Source organism: Vanessa tameamea, chromosome 16 (genome assembly GCF_037043105.1).
Source record: "Vanessa tameamea isolate UH-Manoa-2023 chromosome 16, ilVanTame1 primary haplotype, whole genome shotgun sequence".
Taxonomy (NCBI): domain Eukaryota; kingdom Metazoa; phylum Arthropoda; class Insecta; order Lepidoptera; family Nymphalidae; genus Vanessa; species Vanessa tameamea.
In genome coordinates, this window is record NC_087324.1 from 7,261,864 (window position 1) to 7,282,265 (window position 20,402).

Sequence of the window (20,402 nt, forward strand, 5' to 3'; positions counted from 1 at the left end):
CTATCCTAAATGCGTTCGGCAAACTTATTGAGGCGCCTTTGAGCTTCGACAAATACGTACTGAACTGTATATGTAATGTTGCGTAAGTATCGTGATGGACCGTAAATGGAAACTCGTCTAAAAATATTTCTGGTAAGATTGTAACATTGAACATAAATAAAATACACAAAGATCTAATACTTGATTTTAAATGAATTTATTCGGTTTTTTTTTTAATTTTATTGTAAAATAACAACGACAACGTTAGACACTATCTAACACCAAAACTTATATTTATATATATACATAAGAAGACTTCATAGATTACATCTTATATTATTTATATTAAATCGCCATTACATTACTTACTCGATATACGTAAGTAACAATTTATTTCTTACGAAAATCCAATTTTTTCAAACGTTTGTAAAAAAAGTACATATTTATACAAAATATAAAATTAACTCTAGTCGTTATAGGATACTTTTTGGATATTCGCGTTACATGTATCATATGTAAATGTACTTTATTGTCTTGTTACGCTAAAATTGTATTTTTTTCACTGGTGGTTACATACTAGTTAACTACATACATACTTAAACAAATATTTGTATATGAATTAAAAATAATGTAATTGTTAAATGCTAGCCTGTATAACTGGCCTGCTTGAGCTCAGGTGCACATTCAAAGCACTTGTAAAGCCTATTCCAATCACAACAGAAGTAGAAAAACTTTTATATAGAATTGAGGTTTCATTCATTGACGTGCATGTGTCGAGATCTTGAATTATCTGTAGCATTCATTAAGGAATGTTTTGAATGAAGAACTAATTGTAGTTTAGGATGTAGCAGAACTATCAGTAAATCGCATGGTATATATCAATCCAAGTTTTGTTATGTTTACTCTGTCTTCGATTGAAATAGGCTATACTGTAGGAATTTTAGGGGAAGTGGAACGAGAGCATCATTATTGTTATTTCTAGATGAGAAGAACTAAATGTTATTGGAATTGCTTGAGGCAGTACTGGTTCGTTTTTAATAAAATATACATAGAGTCTAACTTGGTATTCATTTTTTGTAAACAAGTATGGTTATATTATTATTCTGAATTAGTTAAGCATTTTAAATGGTATGTTCAAATATTACATTACTACTAACTTACTGGAAGGTATTGTTGACGTATTATTATGTATTACCTTACAATTACTGACGAGTACTAAAATTAAATGTAAAGCTATGGTGGCACGATGTATATGATAAATGCCATAAAACTAATTTAGTTGATTAGAAATCACAAAATTTTAGTAAAGAGGCGTGTCCCTTATTTACGGGTAATGTAAGTAAAGTATTTACGGACTTGTAACATAATTCAGAACTTCTGCACTGGAAATTGACCGAGCCGACGCGTGTAGGCATATTTTGTTTGGAAGTGTTTTGTAAACTCTTCTGTTTCGTGCGTCATCAACTAGAGTCTGCCATTGATTATTTCTCTGAAACAGAAAACGATCACTGTAAATTTATAAAAAATATTTCAATAAATAATACTATTCGTGATTTTAAATTGTGCAGATATGTAATACCCTAACTTCGACATTTCAGTGGAATTGAACCCATAAAAAAATAGTTGTAAGTTAATTTCTGTAAACACTACATACACAAGCAGATTGCCGTCTAGAATGTATTGATAACAAAATTGTTCTACCTACACATGGCTTATGTATTACACATAGCTATTTTCTAAGTAAACTGCTTATAGGTACACGTATAGATCGGCTTAAAAGTTTTGAGTTTTTGTTTTTATTTTATATTATATTAAATTTTTTCGAATATAAAAAAAATATGACTACGTTTTAAGGACTTTTAAAAAAGGAGTTTCTCAATTCAATTTATTTTGTATCATTGTTTCCCCAGAACCAGGTGACACGCATTTATTAGGTACTTACCAATTAAATTAAATTGAAAAAAAAATCCTAAGTGTATTCATTAGAAACTCATAATTTAGTTACCATTTATAATTAGACTCCTAGTGTCCTTAAAGGTTAGGTTAATGTTTATGTAGAATTTTTGTATCATGCTACAGTTGGACTACAAGCTTTGACGGCAAAATTTGATTGTAAAATTACTCAAGAAATCGTAAGCACCGTCAAATTTATGGCTACTATGAATGACAATCGATATTAGTATTTTACTAAAAGTTTTTATTTTTATATGAACTGTGTGTGTATCCAATACATTATAATTATTTCAGTAATTTATTACGATTCGTATGTCATTTTATTTTCTATACAATTGAAAATAAAACCCATAGAAGATGTATTCGGGATAAATAATGTAATAGGAAAACAGTAACAATCTGTAAATTTCCTACTTCTGGGCAAAGATCTCCTCTCCCTTTGAGGAGAAGGTGTCAAGCTTATTCCACACGCTGCTTCATTGCGGATTAGTGGATACAAATGTTGCAGAATTTCGTTGAAAATTCTTAAATATTTTTCCAACGCAACATTTTAAATAACTTAACATTGACATGGCAAGTGGTGTAAAAATTTGACTAAAATTTTAATAAAATAACGAAACATTGTTCGAAAGTTAAAATTACATAAGACATTTATATGTACAACAATGAATATGTACGATGTCGAATTGGGGTATTTTTCCATTTTTTGCATGATCACCGTAAAATCGATAACATCGTAACGTCGCTGTCTTGGGTATAGAGAGTGAATATCAAAAGAGTAGCAACGTACCACGAGGGCGAGCGGGTTGAGACACACGAGCAGCGCGTGCCTTGCGCGCGTCAGCATGACGTTCATGCGGCCCGTGTCGGTGAGGAACCCGACGCCGTGGCTGCGCGCCAGCGACACCACCACCACGTCGCGCTCCTGGCCCTGGAAGCTGTCCACCGTGTTCACCTCCACTGGGCTCTCCGACCTGTCGCGAGATAAGTCGTCTGCGTTACTCGACATTAGGTTCCGTGGGTTCCGCGGGTGGTGAGGTCGGCGGCGGTACGCACGGGTCCTGCAGCGCGCGCAGACAGGAGCGCAGCAGGTCGCGGTGCGCGCTGTAGGGGGTGATGACTGCGAGCGACAGCCTGCGCGCGCGCACGCCGCCCGCCAGCGCCGCCGCCACTCGCGCCACGCCCCACGCCTCCATCTCATTCGCGCCCGACTGAACTGTGGAGGGAGCAGATGTGTGGGCTTTATCGACGGCGAGCTATATTAGGAAAATGGTTTCATTTAAAGTACATTGTCACTTTCACTACTCTTGTAACTTTTAGTTACATAAGATAAAATCTATTCATAAATTCGTTAATTGATTTTAAACTTTATAATAGTTCAGGCTTCTCAGGTGAAAAATTAAGATTTAGCTTCATGTTAGCTTTTCAAATAATAAGACAAGCAAATCTTACGTTACATTTAGAGTCGTATTTGGGTATACGTGTATATATTTTTTTCGATATCGTAGTCGTATTAAACTCTTCCAAAATAAAACGCTCTAACGGTAGTTTTCATGTCCACAAAACATTTAAAATTAAAGTTAAAATAATATATATCGATATAATTAGTAGATTGTGCGTGGATCAGGAAAAAACAATTAAAAAAGCTTGTGCGCATAATATCAGTATGATGACACAAACCCTGCCCCTTGTCGCCGCTGGAGATGGCGAGCATGGTGTAGGGCGCCAGGTCGAGGCTGGCCGGGGGCGGCGCCACGCTGCGCACTCGGCCGCCGTAGAAGGCGCGGTTGGGGTAGTCCGCGATGGCGGGGTGCATGCGGTACTGCTGGTCCAGCAGCACCACGGGCCCGTCGCGCGTGTCCGCGCTGCCCGACGACAGGCGCGAGAACAGGCTCTCGCCCAGGCCGTGCTGCTTGGCGCGCTGGCGGGAACGGCAACAGTTGTCGTACGGACAGCAGGCAGGAGAGGCACGGTTCGTTCTTTCGAACAATTAAACAGTGGGATACAAGATGTTATGCCTTGTGCCGATATTAGTGCTCATATATCCTAGAAGTCTGCAGTACACAGTTTATCTGCCAGTAATATGACTGGCGAGTCATGTCGTTCCCATCCAGGACTGCACAAAGCCTTACCAACGGTCAAGACTATTTAAAAATGACGTTATAAAGTATTTTGGATTAAGTCGTAGCGAGCGGATTCTCACCTGTGAGCAGATAAAACCGGGCAACTGCTGCGGGTCTCCGATAAGCGTGAGTCGAGTTACGTCCAGCGTCAGCGGAATGAGCGTTTCCGGTTCGATCGCTTGCCCCGCTTCATCCACTATGCACAGGGCTATGCGACCTTTCAAACTGAAATATAAAACAAACTTATTAATCGATACCGTTTTATAAAAAGTACACGCTATACTACTTTCTTGTACGTAACTTATATCTACCGAATATATTGTAACAAACAATTGCTTTTAATAATTCCAATGTCGCAATTGGAATTGGATTACCTATCTTTTAATTCTAGCAGACGAACAATCAACGACCCCTCGATCACAAGTATTAGTACATCGTAGTATCATCATAGTAGTAAGGCGGCGATACCCTTTCATCTTGTAGTTGTGCGCGCTGGCGAGCGTGGTGACGATGATGTGCGCGCAGTCTATGATGCGGCGCTCGGCGTGCAGCAGGCGCTCGGGCCGCAGCTCCTCCCCGTCCGCCCCGCCGCCGCCGCGCAACTGCCCGCGCATATGGTACACTATTATTTATATTAGGCTAGAGTGATGCACCGCAGCGTATCCTACAGTCGTTAAAGACAAATCTTTATTCAGTATAGACGAGTTATATTGTCAAAAATCTATCACCGGTTCGGAAGTAAGAAGAGTAAGAACCTCGGATCTGAGAAGAACCGGCAAAAGAAATACATTCACAGATTATCCTTAGGGTAATAAAACAAAGAGAGCAGGCGTCACCCTGCAAGTTGTTAAATAATGCGAGAAAATCTAAGATATAATTTGCTTGCTTTGCCGCGTTATTTACAAGGCATGTGATTTGATAATAAACGGAGTAGTGACATACCAAATTTATCCTCTCAGCTAGATTTGCCACCTTTCCCTGGCAGTAGGCTACTCGCACGGGGTCCTTCGCGTCTCGGGCTTGCGTTTTCCACATATTTATCTTCGCTTCTAGGTGCGAAATCTAGTGGCAAAACGTTTTGGACAATTTATACGTGTCCGGTAATACAGTAAAATATGATTTATATTTATTGTCGAGAGTAAGTATTACGAGCATATAAAATTATTTCAATAAATTATTGTATAATTAATAACAACTCCAACGTGGTTCGGATACATCGTAGACAAGAACATAAGTTTATTTTTTGTTGAGAGTTGTAATTATTCTTGCATGCATAGAACGGAGTCTATGTGTACAGCCCGCAGTACAGCGGTCGCACCTTGAACAAAACTCCGTCTTCCACGCAGGACACCTCGAACACTGGGTCACATTAAAAATGCTTCCAGACGAAAAGTTTAATGTAGGCTTAAAAAATTACAAAATCAATCTTTCTTCTATGCAACCCCTATGAACCACATAATGGCGCGATTGAACTCTCTACTTACGGCACCGATTATCGTTACCTCCTCGTCGCGCCCGGGCGGCGCGCAGTCGGCGCGCGCGCGCGCGGCGTCGCGCTGCGCGAGCTGCTGCGAGCTGACGTCACGCGCGCGCGCGTGCATGGACTCCAGCCGGCCCACGCGCACCATGCGGAACCGCTCCTCTGCCACGCACGACCCGTATATAAGTATTTTTTCATTTTACGACGATATATCCCGTTAAATGTATTCGTTTAGTCTTTTATGAATGTACGATTGATTCATTGACGTCCGATTGAACAATATTATTATATGGGACGATGCCAGATTTCAGGGGAATTGACTATTGATGGTTAATAAAAATATTTTACTCCTTATCGAGAGAAACTAGAAAACTGCGCGAGACGTATTTTCACGCACAATGGCGTTAAAGGGCACCTCGATCACTTCACTCCAGTGAAGTAAAATCCAAAACTGTATTTTGACCGGATCCACTTGGTTTTATAAGATATCAACTAGACTGACGTTGAACGCATTAAAAATTTATAGTTTATCAAAAATACTTTATTCGGGTATGCTTTTACGAGCAATTTTGAATCGTCATTTTATAGAATTATATTCAATGTAAATCTACCACTGGTTCAGAATGTAGCATCTATCGCGAAGCACCGAAAAGTAATTCGGTAGGTCGTTACTCTAGAAATAAAATTACCTTTTGGTAAACTTTGCCTAATGTTGAGCAACCTGATTACAAGTTCGTCCACGGCGGCGTTACTCGTTGCACAGATTAATATTTTGCCGCGGTCCTGATGTCTTTTGTTCACAGCATTGTAGAAGTAAGTCATGACGATGGCACATATAACGCTCGATTTCCCTGTAATATAGAAAATTTAAATTAATATATCAGTTAAAAACTATATTATTTCATATATAAATGCAAAGCTATAAACTTAAATAATAATAAAAAAATAGTATAATTAAATTTCTCAACTATTGTCGAACTTACAAATTATTGTTATATATGTACATATTTTCCTTTGTACATTAATTTTATTATACATACGGGAATAGAGTATTATTATATTTTACTATTCTATTATGATCACTATATTATAGTATTGTTAAATAAATGCACCTGTTCCTGGTGGTCCTTGTACCATTTGTAAGCTGGGTTCATCACCGAGTGCTGCGGATACAGAACGACTAACTGCTAATTTTTGACTCGGGTTTAAAGTATTTGTCCACTGTAATAAAAAGTATATAATTAAAATTAAATGACAGTACCCTATGGCCGATAAAGTTTGTTATTTGACATATATAATTCTAGCACAGCAGGCACTTGTGCTGTAATCATACCGAAAGGACATCGTTAATGACGAAATAAGCAACGCACAAGAGTAATTAATGAGTTGTACAGAAGAAAACCGCTTAAAGAACAAAAGTCTGCGCAAGTAGGTGTCAGGCAGTGAACTACGTGAAATGGTTAAATAAATCTACGCCAAAACCAGTCGACTCGATAGCTAAAGGTCATCTTTCATTCTAATTGATACATTTAAGGAAAACTTATTACTCACAGAGGTTAAACACATACATTAATTATTTAATAAAATTTGGAGATATCTTTGCAACATATAGTAATGGCGGAAGAAGACCTTGCCGTCTACCATGGTCCAAGGACATAGAATTAAAAAAAATTATCAAGCATATGGTTAACATCGGAATAATCGAACCGTCTACGAGCCCGTGGTCATCACCGGTAGTCCTTGTAAAGAAAAAATAATGATAACACAAAATTCTTGGTGGACGACCGGATGTTGAACAAAACAAGAAAGACAGTTATTTCCTGATTCGAATAGATGAAACTTTAGAAATGGTTGATATGGTTGGTATGAAATGCTTTTTCACGATTAATTTAAAATGTGGTTAGTACCAAAGTACCAAAAGATAAGGAAAAGACAACGTTAATACGAGAATTAGAAATGGATTAGGGCAGTTTAACGTCATGCTATTTACCACCGCAATTTTGGAATGCAATGTTATGGGGTTAATAGTCAATGCTTTAAAGAAAATCAGGCAAATAAGCAGAAAGTTTTTAATCGGATCTGTGACGCCAAATAGAAAATGAGTCCAAAAAAACGGACTCTGTGTGTGAATAAAGGCCCTACTGCAATGGCCTACCCGGAAGAACTATGGGAAATTATGTTCATTTCTTGAACTGTATACATATATAGCATAACCATTACATCGTTAAACAGAAGAGAAACGAGAAACATTTCATCTGGGAATCAGATTGTAGAGATGCTTTCTGTGAATTGAAAAAACGTTTCTATGAAATCTAAAATACAAGGTACTAAACACGTTGTCATAACTTAGATCCTTTCAAAACTAGAGAGAAATGATCGTGTTGCGCGACGTGAATTGCTTGGGATAGTTCACAAGTATCTCATTGGACAATTTACGCTTTGGACGGATCATACAAATTTGCAATTGCTATAGATAACATAGATATATATCAAGGATTTGGGGCTGCATAGTTCATATTGTCTAATGCATTATAATTGTTAAAGCGAGGAAAGCTCTTAAGGATCTTTTGTAACAGCTGTTTGCATTATACTCTTCTTTGAAAAATATATTTTATCACATTACTTGCGCACTTTTGCGCTCGCCACAGTTCGTGGCAAGCGGGGCAGGCGTCGTAAGGCAACCACTTTCACCATCACTGTGGACATCTGAAACATAAGGGGACTGATCTCCAACTTGAACACCGTTCACTATCATTATGAACTGGCCTTGCTCTTACAGATTTTTTTTACACCACGCCAAATGGCACGCACTCATCGAGCATGCGGGTTGATCTGTTCTTGACTTTGCCTTAGCATATTTGACATAACTGGTCACCTCGCCATAAGCTAATACCGGATGTGGAGGATCATACACCTTTGCTGTTGGACTTTCTGCTGACTTATTATCCGGACGGTCACCAGGTTACCCGTCGATTACTGGGATCGTCGGATCACTGTCTCGCAGATTTGTTTCTCGCTGGATGATCCGGACGTTGTTACTGTCTCTGTCGCCGGTGTGGTGCTTCAGGGCATGGAACTGTTCATTCTGTGTTCTGCAGTGCCCATCGGTGGCAAGTCCCAGCATTCGTTTGATCGCTTCTGCAAAACCGAGTCATGCCGAAAGCGAGAAAGCAACCAAGTCTGCGCTAACGCATCGGCGTTTTGCGATGTAAATACTAGCGCATTCAGAAAGGAATATATGTAACTCTGCCTTTAGATCCTTCAAAAACGTCATTCCTAAGACAAAGATGGAGCACATTGATAGAATTGGCGAAAGACTAGTGCGCCTGTCTTTAGGAACACGTGCGTTCTAGTCTCTCACAAAAGCTGTCTTAAGGAATTTCTGACAGCCTTCTTTTCCATCTCTGCACAGGGATGGTGATGTAGGCGCTCTCTTTGCGTCTAATTCAACTCTGGATGACCGAGGAAAGTTACGCGGTATGAAGCGGTGTGATACCACGATGCCGGAGATTAAATTCCGGTAAAGTATAGTTCCTTAAGCACTTCTTTTCTTGGATATTCATAAGTCGAGTGGACCCGATGGCATCCTTCCGATCCTGCTACGGACATATGCTCCCGAGTTGGCAACGGTTGTAACGCGTCTTTTCAGGCAATCCAGCGTACGCATTAGGCGTCGTCCCGAATTCCTGCTTTGGTGCACCCGATCCTTAAAAAGGTAACCGCTCAGACCCGTTCAATTATAGATCTATAGTAATTATTTCCTTTTTCTTTAAGATAATGGGGTCCATTATAAACTGCCAATTCCTGCGGTACCTAGAGGAGCACCAGCACATTAGCAACCGCCAGTACGGGTTCCGGCGGGGTCGCTCAGCCGGTGATCTTCTAGTTTAATTTACACATAGATGGACGGAAGAATTTGAGACCAAGGGGGAGGCATTAGCGGTCAGTTTGGGTATAGCGAAGGCTTTCGATCGGGTATGGCAGAAATATCTTCTTTCGAAGCTTCCTTTCTATTCATATATTTCATATATTCCTGTTGCACGAGCTAGATAGCTAAAAACTTTCTTATAGGTATGGCAGGGTGTCGAAGAAGGAACATTTATTACGACAAAGACTGATGGCTGTATTTTTTGTGGATAAAGGATTGCTATGTTCGTTGTAGGTCGAAGTGCTTTAATAACAGAATGATTTTCATCAGTCATCAATGGTGTGTCTATAAGAGTCATAACACGAATTTCGCAATTTGAATGTTTTATAGTGACCACAGAGCGTTGAGACCTATTTTTACGTTCAATGTGCGTTTCCTTTCTTTGAGCTTAACATAATTAAATTAAATAGTCATTCAACATATATATAGCACGATAAATAGCTATACAGTAAAATGTTAAAATAATACAAAAAAATGTGTATTGATAAGGTGTATCAAAGAAGAAATATATAAAATAATCATTGTGGGTTAAAATGTATTATAGAATTAGAAATATAGTTATAACGAAATAAATTATTTAGTACATCACGTCTGTACATTCTCGACGTTTCAGTTGGTTTTAATAAATACTCCGATTATTTAATACTAGCGACCCCCCCCCCCCCCGGCTTCGCACGGGTGCAATACTACCACTAAATATACTACAGAATGAATGTGTATTTATTATACATATAACCGTTCCTCTTTAATTAATCTATCTGTTTAACAAAAAGCGCATCAAAATCCGTTGTTAAATTTAAGATCTAAGCATACACAGGGACAGACAGTGGAAAGCACTTTATTTTATATTATGTAATGATGATTATATTATTATATAACAGGACTAGAGTTTAGATGTATTTTTTATAAAAGAAGGAAGTATTACTTCTGAATTTTAATGTGATTAATTTGTGTTTATAACGATATAATAGTCTAGGACCGCGTGTAATATCCACCGGATATATCGGTTCATTGAAGAGGAAGTAGGGTGATAAATACTCAGTCACTTTGACTGACTGATGATTATTGCTGAATTACTTGCTAACTTATAAAAAATGTTATCTAACAATAAAACTAAAAATTAAAATTATGTATCGTGTGGGTTTCAACCAAATTCGAATTATAATGAATACTGTATTTAATGGCTTCTCACGGGTAAAATTTCTAACAAAAAAAAAGTGCTTCCATTATGAATGGAAGTTGAAATTTCAAAAAATCCTTTTTTTAGAACAAGTTAAAAAACAAACTCAAGATCCAAATTTCAACTTTCTGGACTCAGTAGTTTTAGTTGTGCGACAAACGATTTTATAAGTATAGCTTAAAAATGTGAAGCAGGAAGCGATAATTAATATTAATAAAAATTACCTGTGTATTCATATTCATCATAGTGTCATATGCAGGGTAGTGACAGGTTTGAGGTCTAAGAATTGCTTGACTAAGCGGAGAGCCAGCTAAATATTCCATAGCTTCAAATAGCGTTAATTCATTATTAATATACGCTAAATTCCGCCCTATCACAAGTTCACCGGATTTTAAGTACATCATTTTATCAGTAAATGTTGCATAAAGAGATAAGCTGAAAGTTTTGCTATCTGAAATGAAAAAGTTAGTTTGTAAAAATTTTATATAACAACAATAAATAAGAAAAAGTTGTCCATAAATATATATATTACTTTTCGGAGACGGCAGACATCGTACGTTATGAACGAAAAAAAATCTGCATATTTTTGCATTTTCTGGTCCAAATTCGACCATCATGATTTCACCCGCTCTCGGTAAATGTTTCATTTCTGAATTTGGCAGTGAAACTGAAAATGATACAATCTTATTATTAATAAAATTTTGAAATATTGAAATCACATAATGTCATATTATGTAAAAACTCAAACGCACTGTTTACACTCAAATTAAATAAATCAAAGTATCGTTCTTGGGGAGGTACGGGCGGCAATGACTCAATTCTTAATGGGAGTCCATTGTTTTGATTTCGTATTCTCATATATGCCTGTGTTATACATTCCCAAATTTCCATCAGAAGTAAATCTCCGACAAGTCTGTAAAATTAAAATATCAATTACATAATCGCAGGTTCTTTAAATGGTAGAAATAATTATTTTGAAATATAGCATACCCTATATATTGTCTGTGGCTGTCAAAAGAGTGAAATATGGCCATAGGAGGATTATTGTGACCCAGAATTGGAGGTGGATCTGCTGTGTTTATTTGTTCATATAACCATTGAGGATTCCAACGAAGGATTTTCATAAGAGTTATTTTTTCTAAAGAGAATATAGGCTTCTGTCTAACGTCTAGCAATCTCGTTTTAACTAATTTTGTTTTATTCATTTTATTTCCAGGTTCAATTTGAAACAAGTGTACTACAGGTTCAGCGTTCGAGAAACGAACACGCTTTGCAGGCTTCTTAGGAGGAAGAGGCTCAACCTTAGATACTGGCTTTCCAGACTGTGATTCTTTACTATCATTTAAAGGTTTTAAGCTTCTAGCGGGAATCCTGTAGTCTGATTCACTGCTTTTTGGGGATGTTTTAGTACTAGATTGTGATTTACTCTTCTTGCTCTCTTTAGGTTTTTCTTTGGGTGTTTTAGTTGAAGTTATTGATTCATTTGTATCAGATTTTTCATTGCCATCATTTTTGTCTACAAGTTTTTGAGAATGCAAGGGTTCATTTATTATTTTCGATTCTTGTGTTGGTGACTTAATCTTCTCTTTTTCTTGGCTATTTCTTCTTTTCATAGGTTTTACTGTGGCCTTAATGACATCTGTTAAAAACGCGCCTCGGTTAGACGTAGTAACTTTAACATTACTTACAACCTTATTTGTGTTATTTGTAATTTTTTTGTTATTATCGTCTGCTTCTTTCTCTTTGTCTGCAATTTCTTTGAGTTTCTTTTTTCGTTCTTCTTTTTGTGAGTTGGATATGGATTTTTTCGAAGAAGATGATGATGAATGTTTATTGGATTTTTTCTTATCATTTGATTTGCTTTTTGATTTACCTATAACATATGACAAAAAATTACAAATACTTTTTATAATTCGCATAGAGCTCAAAATTGGTACAGATCTTATGTATTAGAAATCTTATATCAAAAAATATTAAAAGACAAAGGTCAAAGTATTGGTTTTTCTCATAATCATGAGTCTTATAAACATAGGTGGGACAAAAATTGTCAATCATTGAATTATCTTTTTTATATTTGAGCTTTGACATCGAATGTAAATGCATCTTACTGGCTAAAAAATTGCATGTGATGAAATCCTTGTATTATACATGCAAAGCTGGTTACAGATTGCATTTGAGTAATACATATAAACACACTCTTATTAAGATAGCAATTCATTACTTTCTAAAAGGATTCATTAAATAATTCTACATAACTTAGTTAAAACGTACAGTAATATAAATCAAACCATTTTTTTTGGAACTAATATAAAATAGCACATCTCAATTTAAATCTGTCACCCCCTACCAACCCACAAGACTAAGATGCTCAACTGCCAACATGCCAACTTTAGATTGGGCAACTTAGCTTGTGCTAATTATATTCTATTTTATAAAAATACATATTTTTGGGACATTCCTTGTTTCATTATTATATTAAAACAAAAGACAATGTGACATTGCTGATACTTTAAATATTAAATTATTAAATAGAGTAAAAAACATACTTTCTGTAGAATGATAATGTGATTTTCTTCTTATTGGTTTAACCATAGGTTCTATCATTTGAGCCTTTTTTATTGTTGTATGAGGACATTGTTGTATAGGAACAACTGCTTCTTCTAGTTCATGAGTATTATCTTCAATGCTCACTCCATCAATTATGTCTATTTCAATGATTTTTTCTACTTCTTTTGTTTCAGTGATAGGTTGTATTTCTGGAAGCTGAGGTGGTATTGTAATGATATCATCAATAAAGTCTTCTTCATCATTATCTTTATCAATATTATTAAATATAATGTCATCCAATTGACTATATGAACTATCTTCAATGCTCGTATCCAATTTATCTGTTCTATTTTGCTCAATTTTTGTAAATGGTTTTCCAGGTGAACTCTGTGATAACCTTAAAAACCACTGTTCAGATTCACTGTCACTATCACTATCAATCTGAATCGGTTCATCATCATCATATCCCAAGTATTCTTGTTTAACATTAAATGCTTCATACTGTAAGTCTTCATTTTCAGTTTTTATATTGTCTTTAGTTAAGTCCTCTATTATAGGATCAAGTTTAATTTTTTTACTGAAACACTCTTGTGCTTTTGGTTCATTATCACTGTCAGATATAATGTTAATTATATCATCATTCTTGCTGTCACCATTTAATTTACGTTTTAATTGTAACAATGTTTTGGTATTTGGTGATTCCTCATTCTTTATTACAGGTTTATATTCTTTTGTATCTGATATGAAACTATCAACTTCTATGTCTTCTTCGCTGTTACTTTGAAAATGAATACGACTAACAATAGAAGCTACAGTCTTAATCAACTTAAAAACAAATTTTTCTGAATCCATGATTTTTACCAATGGAGCTCCAATTGTCCATCCAAAACCTATCAGGTCATCTTCAGATAATGTATATGGAATGTTCGGTGGTATCCTTTTAAGCCCAACATATATGCCATTAGAACTCTGAAAGAAATAATAATGATCAAATTGAAAACAAAGAATTAATTTAAACATTTTTTCAGGTTTGTATATATATTTGTCAATTTGGATAATTTGTTCTTATCCAATAGATTATACCACTAGGGTAGTCCCAATTTAACTTTAAGAAAAAAAATATTAATACTGAATGATAAAAATTAACACATGTGTTAGAAGTTTCTCTCAATTATACTCTTTTATTTGAACACCATGTTCATAATGGGCTATTTAAATAAAATTTAAGCACATATTTGTCAATAATATATTTAACACATATTTAACAATAAAAACTAACTTAAAAACTCTCTCAGCATGTACAGTGTAGTATTTATTTATTTACGTTGTTGAAATTTAGTTTATAATTTATTGTATTATATATATTTTTACCTTTGTTCTTTTCATCATCTACAATGAAATAACTTTAAGGATAATTATAAGCAATATATACACATTACATCCACAATTTTATTTTTCCATTTTTTTGTTTACTTAGAATTTATGTGATGGATTTTAGTTTACCGCAGTGTTGCGTATTTTAAGAGGACTACCTATTTTTATTTTTTTTTTATGTAAAAAGTAGAGCTCATTATTTTAAACATATTGTAAAAAAAATAATATAAATTCTTTTTAACCTTAAGATCTGTGATTGTAACTTCATCTCTTTTGACATTTATTAAGCAGTGATTTCTTGATATTACTATACTTGAAAGTGTAATTGTGTTATCCAATCCTCTGCCAATCCTAACTTCATCACCTTCAGTGAATTCAAATTGCTCATCTCCAAATTGTTGACGGCATAACTTCCACTTAGCCATAACTATATAATCAATTTTAATGCAACTATATAAAAATCCCTAGCCCACAATTTAACAATAAATTTAACAATTCATTTTATTTTCTAACTGTGATAATTGTTGCTTTTATGTTATGCATACACAATGCACTTAAAACATTACAGTCATACGAACCGCTCTTTCTAATACAACTTTTGAAAATAAACTGTCAGTGAAATTATTTGTCTCTTACAGTTGACATTGACCGGGTTCGTTCAGAAATTTCCTTTAATTATTATTCTTATCTTAGAATGTAATGTTTACAGAGATCGTGTATATATGGGTTCCTTTATTCTAGCAAACCTTTTAAATGCTCAAACAGATTTTGTTCGTTATAACGATATATATTTTTTTAATCGATAAAATCCTTACATAACCTTGAGTGATATAGAGTTAGTGCTATAGATTATTCGATATTTCCTTTTGTTTCTCCTCGTATTATTTCGACTTTATTAATAATACTTTACATTGCTTAAACTTCTTGTTCGAATAAAAAATAAGTACCTAGACGTTGTATGAAAAATTTAAGAAATACTTCTTTTCGATTGAAATAAGGAATTGATGTAAGGATACTTCGCATATCATTTTTAAAGCTAGCGAGAGCGTGAATCAATTTTAGCCCTAATATATATTTAATATAAAAGTTCCATAAGTAGTTTATCCACCATACAATAAAAACATATATCTAAAGATATATGAAATGTAAACAATTATTAGCTAGACAGTGTTTCATTATTCTACGATTTGGTGAGACTGTCTGTCTAGTTCGCTGTACAGTATGTTAAGAGATGGCGCTACTTGGTTCCATCTCCTGTATTTAAATTAAATCCTGAAAGCCAATCACGAGGGAGTTACGAGTAGAGAAGAAGTTTTTTTATGATATTTTTAAACAGTGGATATTGCAAAAACTAACCTTACTTGTTTTGTTTTATGAACCAACAAAGTATCCCTTATCCTTACAATTTGTAAACATACCATATTGTAGAAAATAAAAAAAAAACTTTAATAATATTAGATATCTAACATTATAAATATCATGACCTTACGACTAGAGAAGACGAGCAGGGTAGCTATGGTTTTAGTTTATTTTTTAAAATGGCGGACGGGTAAATTACCCCTCTTATGGTAAGTTGTCACCACTGCCCATTAATATTGATACCGTAAAAATATTAATCATTCCTAATGTCACTAATGCTTCATAAACCTTGGGAACTATGATGTAATGTCCCCGTTGCTTATAGTAACACTGGCTCACTCATACGCAACAGTATTAAGTATTGTTGCTTGGCGTTAGAATATCTGGTAAGTGGGTGGTACGTATCTTGATGGGCTTGAACAAAGGCCTACCACAAATATTGAAATAAGAACTAAATATACCATTATTGATCCTTGATGGCATCCACTATTAGTAAACGGAAAAACATATCTGGTCTGTCTAATTTTGGTCTAAAGGCACGAAATGAATTTAATAATCATGTTTTCTACTATAAATAGCATGTAGCATTGAGACACAGCGGATTAGTGTGTCTTTTTTAATATTGGAGGAGAGTTTCACCCTTGCGTGAAGACAACATAAAGTAGAAAGTATCTAATTTAAAATTGCAAGACATTTGAATTAAATTTTATTTCTAAAATTAAGACTCGTTAAAATATTACTCGTTAAATTTGAAATAAATATTTGTTAACCGCGTTATGTTTGGTCGATGGTTCGATTCTTGCTCTTTACAAATGTTTATATGGGCCGTTTATGGATGTTTGTGTTTTATCTTTGCGTGCTTCCGGAAACATTAAAAATGAATTCTAATATATCATTTTATCTTTTTTATTTTAATAAATATAAAGGTAGTAAGTTTATTTTGTAAAGGGATAGTATAATTAATATATTAAAGCCATAATTTAGTAAAATTAGTTTATGTCGATGATTTTTGCCGGGCTATGGTGGTATATGGGCAGATGATATATTGTTCTTTGTATCTTGTCCAGATTTATGCTTTTTAATTTTCTGTATACAGAAAGTTGTATTAAAAAGCTTTGTGTACATACTGTAAAAATGTAATGTGAGTAGGTATGTATTATTTATTTATTGTCTTTATTTGTTTCTTACACCAGCTGAAACATACAATTGGCGAAGTTTCATCTACGAATCAGAGAAATTATTATAAATAAAGATTACAATACTTAAGGTTTTTTCCCGGCAATTAATCAGTTCTTTTCTTCTTTTTCTTCACACGGTTTATCTACTGTTCCAGCTTACCCTTTCCGGGTAGTAGGTGATAGTTCATATCAGTAAAATTCATTCCACAAATTTGACTATTAGTAGTTTTATTTTCTGAAATTTTGTAGAAACAAAGATGGGGAATATTTTTAGGTATATGAAAATTGCACTTTCGAGCTCGGAGAACTCGATGAGTGCTTATATGTTACCTATTTCTTTTAGATAGAGTAAAATTGTAATTAATCCTGCTTAGGCTATGATGGCATTCATAACTAATTTATTGAAGAAAATTATACGCGAAAGTATTTTTTAATATACTACAAAACAAAAATATATTTGAAAATAAACCTAAATATAATCAAAATGTATGTCTTGCAAATTTGCCAAAACAGCTTTATTGCTATTGTTATTATAACCAAATATTGTTTTAGTATAATATGATTTTATGTACCTATGCGTGAAAGTATATCACCTTAATGCATATGAATAAAAATAAAAATAAAGTAATTATTATATCTTACATTAGAAACCTTTAATGAAATAGCAACTTCGGCGATAAAGCGTTTTTAAAGAAAAAAATGTTTTGTTGTTGCGTTGCGCAGAGAAAGCTCTGGGCGGCTGCGTGCGGGGCGGGCGGAAAGCGGGCGTAAATAGCGACAGCGCACAGTCGGCCAGCTATCGGCCAGTTCACAACCGCGTGCCGTCGGCGCTTTCAGCGCATAACCGGTCGTGTGCCGCGTACCCTACGTGAATTGTTGATCGCGAGCGAACTGGGGCTTTATAAGCTCAAAGCTTGGAATCTGTTCAAAAACCTCATTTGCTCATTTTTCCACGTCTCGTGTGTCTCGTTTACAGTGATCGTGTAGTGCAACCGTAACTCATGATGAAAACCGTTCAATCGTCATTAGGGAACTAGTTTCCTGGTTTTCGACAAAGAACACATAGGAATATCTTAATTCCTCATTCGAAGTTCGGTCTTCAGGTCATCAGAGGAGGTAAACATTATAATAACTACAATTTAAATAAGTAATTTATTTTATTTTTACAGACATTTGTGAAAAAGATGAAAAAAATCTGTGATTCAAATTCTGTTGGAAAAGCTCATATTTGAAGGATTCGTTATGGAATATAACATTGTATAGTATATAACATTGTATCTGGTCACTGGATATGCATCGATTGGTTAAGTGCATGACAGTTTGTGACCCATTTTCTCAGCTAAGACACTCGAAAACTCAACGTTTGGCAATAGATATGTGTAACCAATTTGGCTGGTATAGTCTGCTTGCATATATTTTAAGAAAAGTAAAGTATAATGTATCACAAAGATTACGAAAATAATTCGAAACACTAGTACATTCTTTTCATAGATAATGTATTTAGTCGCTATGTTATGCGTTGCCGACTGTTTTTCGTGTCCTTTAATTTTTTTATTTATAAAACAGGACAGTTAGGCAATGTTATAAAAGTGTACAGTTTTTTTAATAATCAGTATTTGAAAATGAATTTATTTACCTCTGTAATTAAGTTTTTTGAAAAAAGTAATTCACGGCTTTACGAAGAAAGCAAAAATAGGTCTGTTATAAAACTTCTTTTTACTGTCTGCGATTATGAAAATGAACAGAATTTCTGTATCATAGTGCCGGATGTATTTATTGCACAAGTTTTTTTATAAATTGAACTCGAAATTAATAGACATATAATTCATGATAAACTAATATAATGGATAAAAAAGTCATATTCAAATATACTTACTTTATTCGAGTAAGCTTTTACACCTTTGAATCGTTATTTGACAGATTATCTAGTTTCCGCCGGCGTCTTCGATGTACATACGACATAATCGAATGTATTTATGGCGTGTAAAAATACATAATTTTGGTAATTTGATGTAAAAATTATGTAATATATTAATAAAAAGAATGAGAATTAGGGAGGAGGAAAGGAAAGAAAAAAGATTAGCGATACGTTTATATATTCAAATTATTTTTCAGTTTCTATATTGTGTTCTTTATAATATTTATTATAAATATAGTTTAAAAACAACTTTTTATAACTTAAAAGTAGACGTACCTTAGACGTCTTGGTTGGGACACACTTAAAGGTGCCGTAACATTATTTAAATATGCAATACGTTATAAAACGTCAGCGTAGCAAAACTGAAGAATAAGGAAAAATTTTATCTTAAAATATATTTTATTTATTCGGAATTATTTTATTAATTACAATAAAGATACTCGTAGATAATCATTTGTTATGCACTGCAGTAATATTGTATAAGATATAACAATAATGTCGCATGTCACATTCCACGATCGTCTTCTACGGTGAATTTTGCTTTTCTTATAAATTAGCTGTCCAAAAGAAACAACAGCTTATACGGCTTTTTTTAGGCTTTTAAATCAAGCAAGATGTTTATGATTTTTATTAATTGATTGATTTTAGTACTGTATTGTCATCAATCATTCTAAAATTGAGGTTACGACGATGCATGGTAAAAGAAACATGCCCGCGTATTCAAATAAAGTAAATCAAAATTATAGAAAACATGCTCCAAAGGCACGGACAACGTATTTGGAGATTTACCTAAAAAAGCACGTCGTCCAATAGGAATCTTGAAGGAGATGTTCACGATGATAAGCGGTAGTTCTGATTTGATTTATGTACTCTGTCCTCGAACAAAAGTAGGCCCTTTAAGAAGATATTGAAGGAATTTCGTCCGTCCCGATTGTATTAACCCTCAAAGTCAGTTGTCATTCGTGGCTGCACTTACGTTTTGGGATCGGTTAACAAGTATTAGGCATAAAAATGCCTATATCCTTGAAGTTCAAGCTTGCTTTATACCAAAATTCATCTTATTCGGCTTAATGGTTTGGTTGTAAATGAGTAAATTACTTTTGCATTTATAATATTTATAATTTTGTATAGATTGTGAAATATGAATGTTTTTTTGTGGTAACTAGTATCATGCTTTGCAATATCAGTAATGTGGTAGGTAATTATTTGTGCTTTGTGAAAGTGTGTTTTACATTTGTGTGTATCCACATTTATTATATCTATTGAAGAGATATTCAAAACGTAGCGTACCCGCTAACTAAAAAGGGTTGGATTAAAATACGTTATAAATTTTCCCAATATTTTGATTGAAACGGCCTCATATTTTTGGTAGCTTGCTGTCGT

General features: G+C 34.5%; 3 protein-coding genes across 10 annotated transcripts in view; 1 reads left to right on the forward strand and 2 right to left on the reverse strand.

Annotated features, from left to right (window-relative positions):
* Window positions 1-316: 316 nt before the first annotated feature.
* LOC113402949 (uncharacterized) lies at window positions 317-13,366 on the reverse strand. The gene is made up of 15 exons (XM_026643330.2): window positions 13,190-13,366; window positions 11,634-12,516; window positions 11,396-11,556; window positions 11,176-11,310; window positions 10,868-11,094; window positions 6,648-6,756; window positions 6,225-6,386; window positions 5,558-5,697; window positions 4,998-5,117; window positions 4,524-4,657; window positions 4,136-4,280; window positions 3,613-3,853; window positions 2,989-3,148; window positions 2,723-2,906; window positions 317-1,468 (listed from the first exon to the last, which is right to left on the reverse strand). Exons 1-15 carry the CDS (start codon window positions 13,245-13,247, stop codon window positions 1,328-1,330), a joined length of 3,000 nt encoding a protein of 999 aa, XP_026499115.2. The 5' UTR covers window positions 13,248-13,366; the 3' UTR covers window positions 317-1,327.
* LOC135193704 (uncharacterized) lies at window positions 13,259-15,168 on the reverse strand. Its single transcript, XM_064217384.1, has 3 exons — window positions 14,807-15,168; window positions 13,335-14,159; window positions 13,259-13,303 (listed from the first exon to the last, which is right to left on the reverse strand). The coding sequence occupies exons 1-3, from the start codon at window positions 14,987-14,989 to the stop codon at window positions 13,259-13,261; spliced, it is 1,053 nt and encodes a 350-aa protein (XP_064073454.1). The 5' UTR covers window positions 14,990-15,168.
* A 2,710-nt stretch (window positions 15,169-17,878) lies between these two features.
* Shab (Shaker cognate b) overlaps window positions 17,879-20,402 on the forward strand; it is a 37,098-nt gene continuing 34,574 nt past the window's right edge. For all 8 annotated transcript variants that reach the window (XM_026643339.2, XM_026643340.2, XM_064217280.1 and 5 more), the window contains exon 1: window positions 17,879-18,217. The gene's annotated coding sequence lies outside the window, so the exon portion shown is untranslated. The remainder of the gene's footprint in view (window positions 18,218-20,402) is intronic.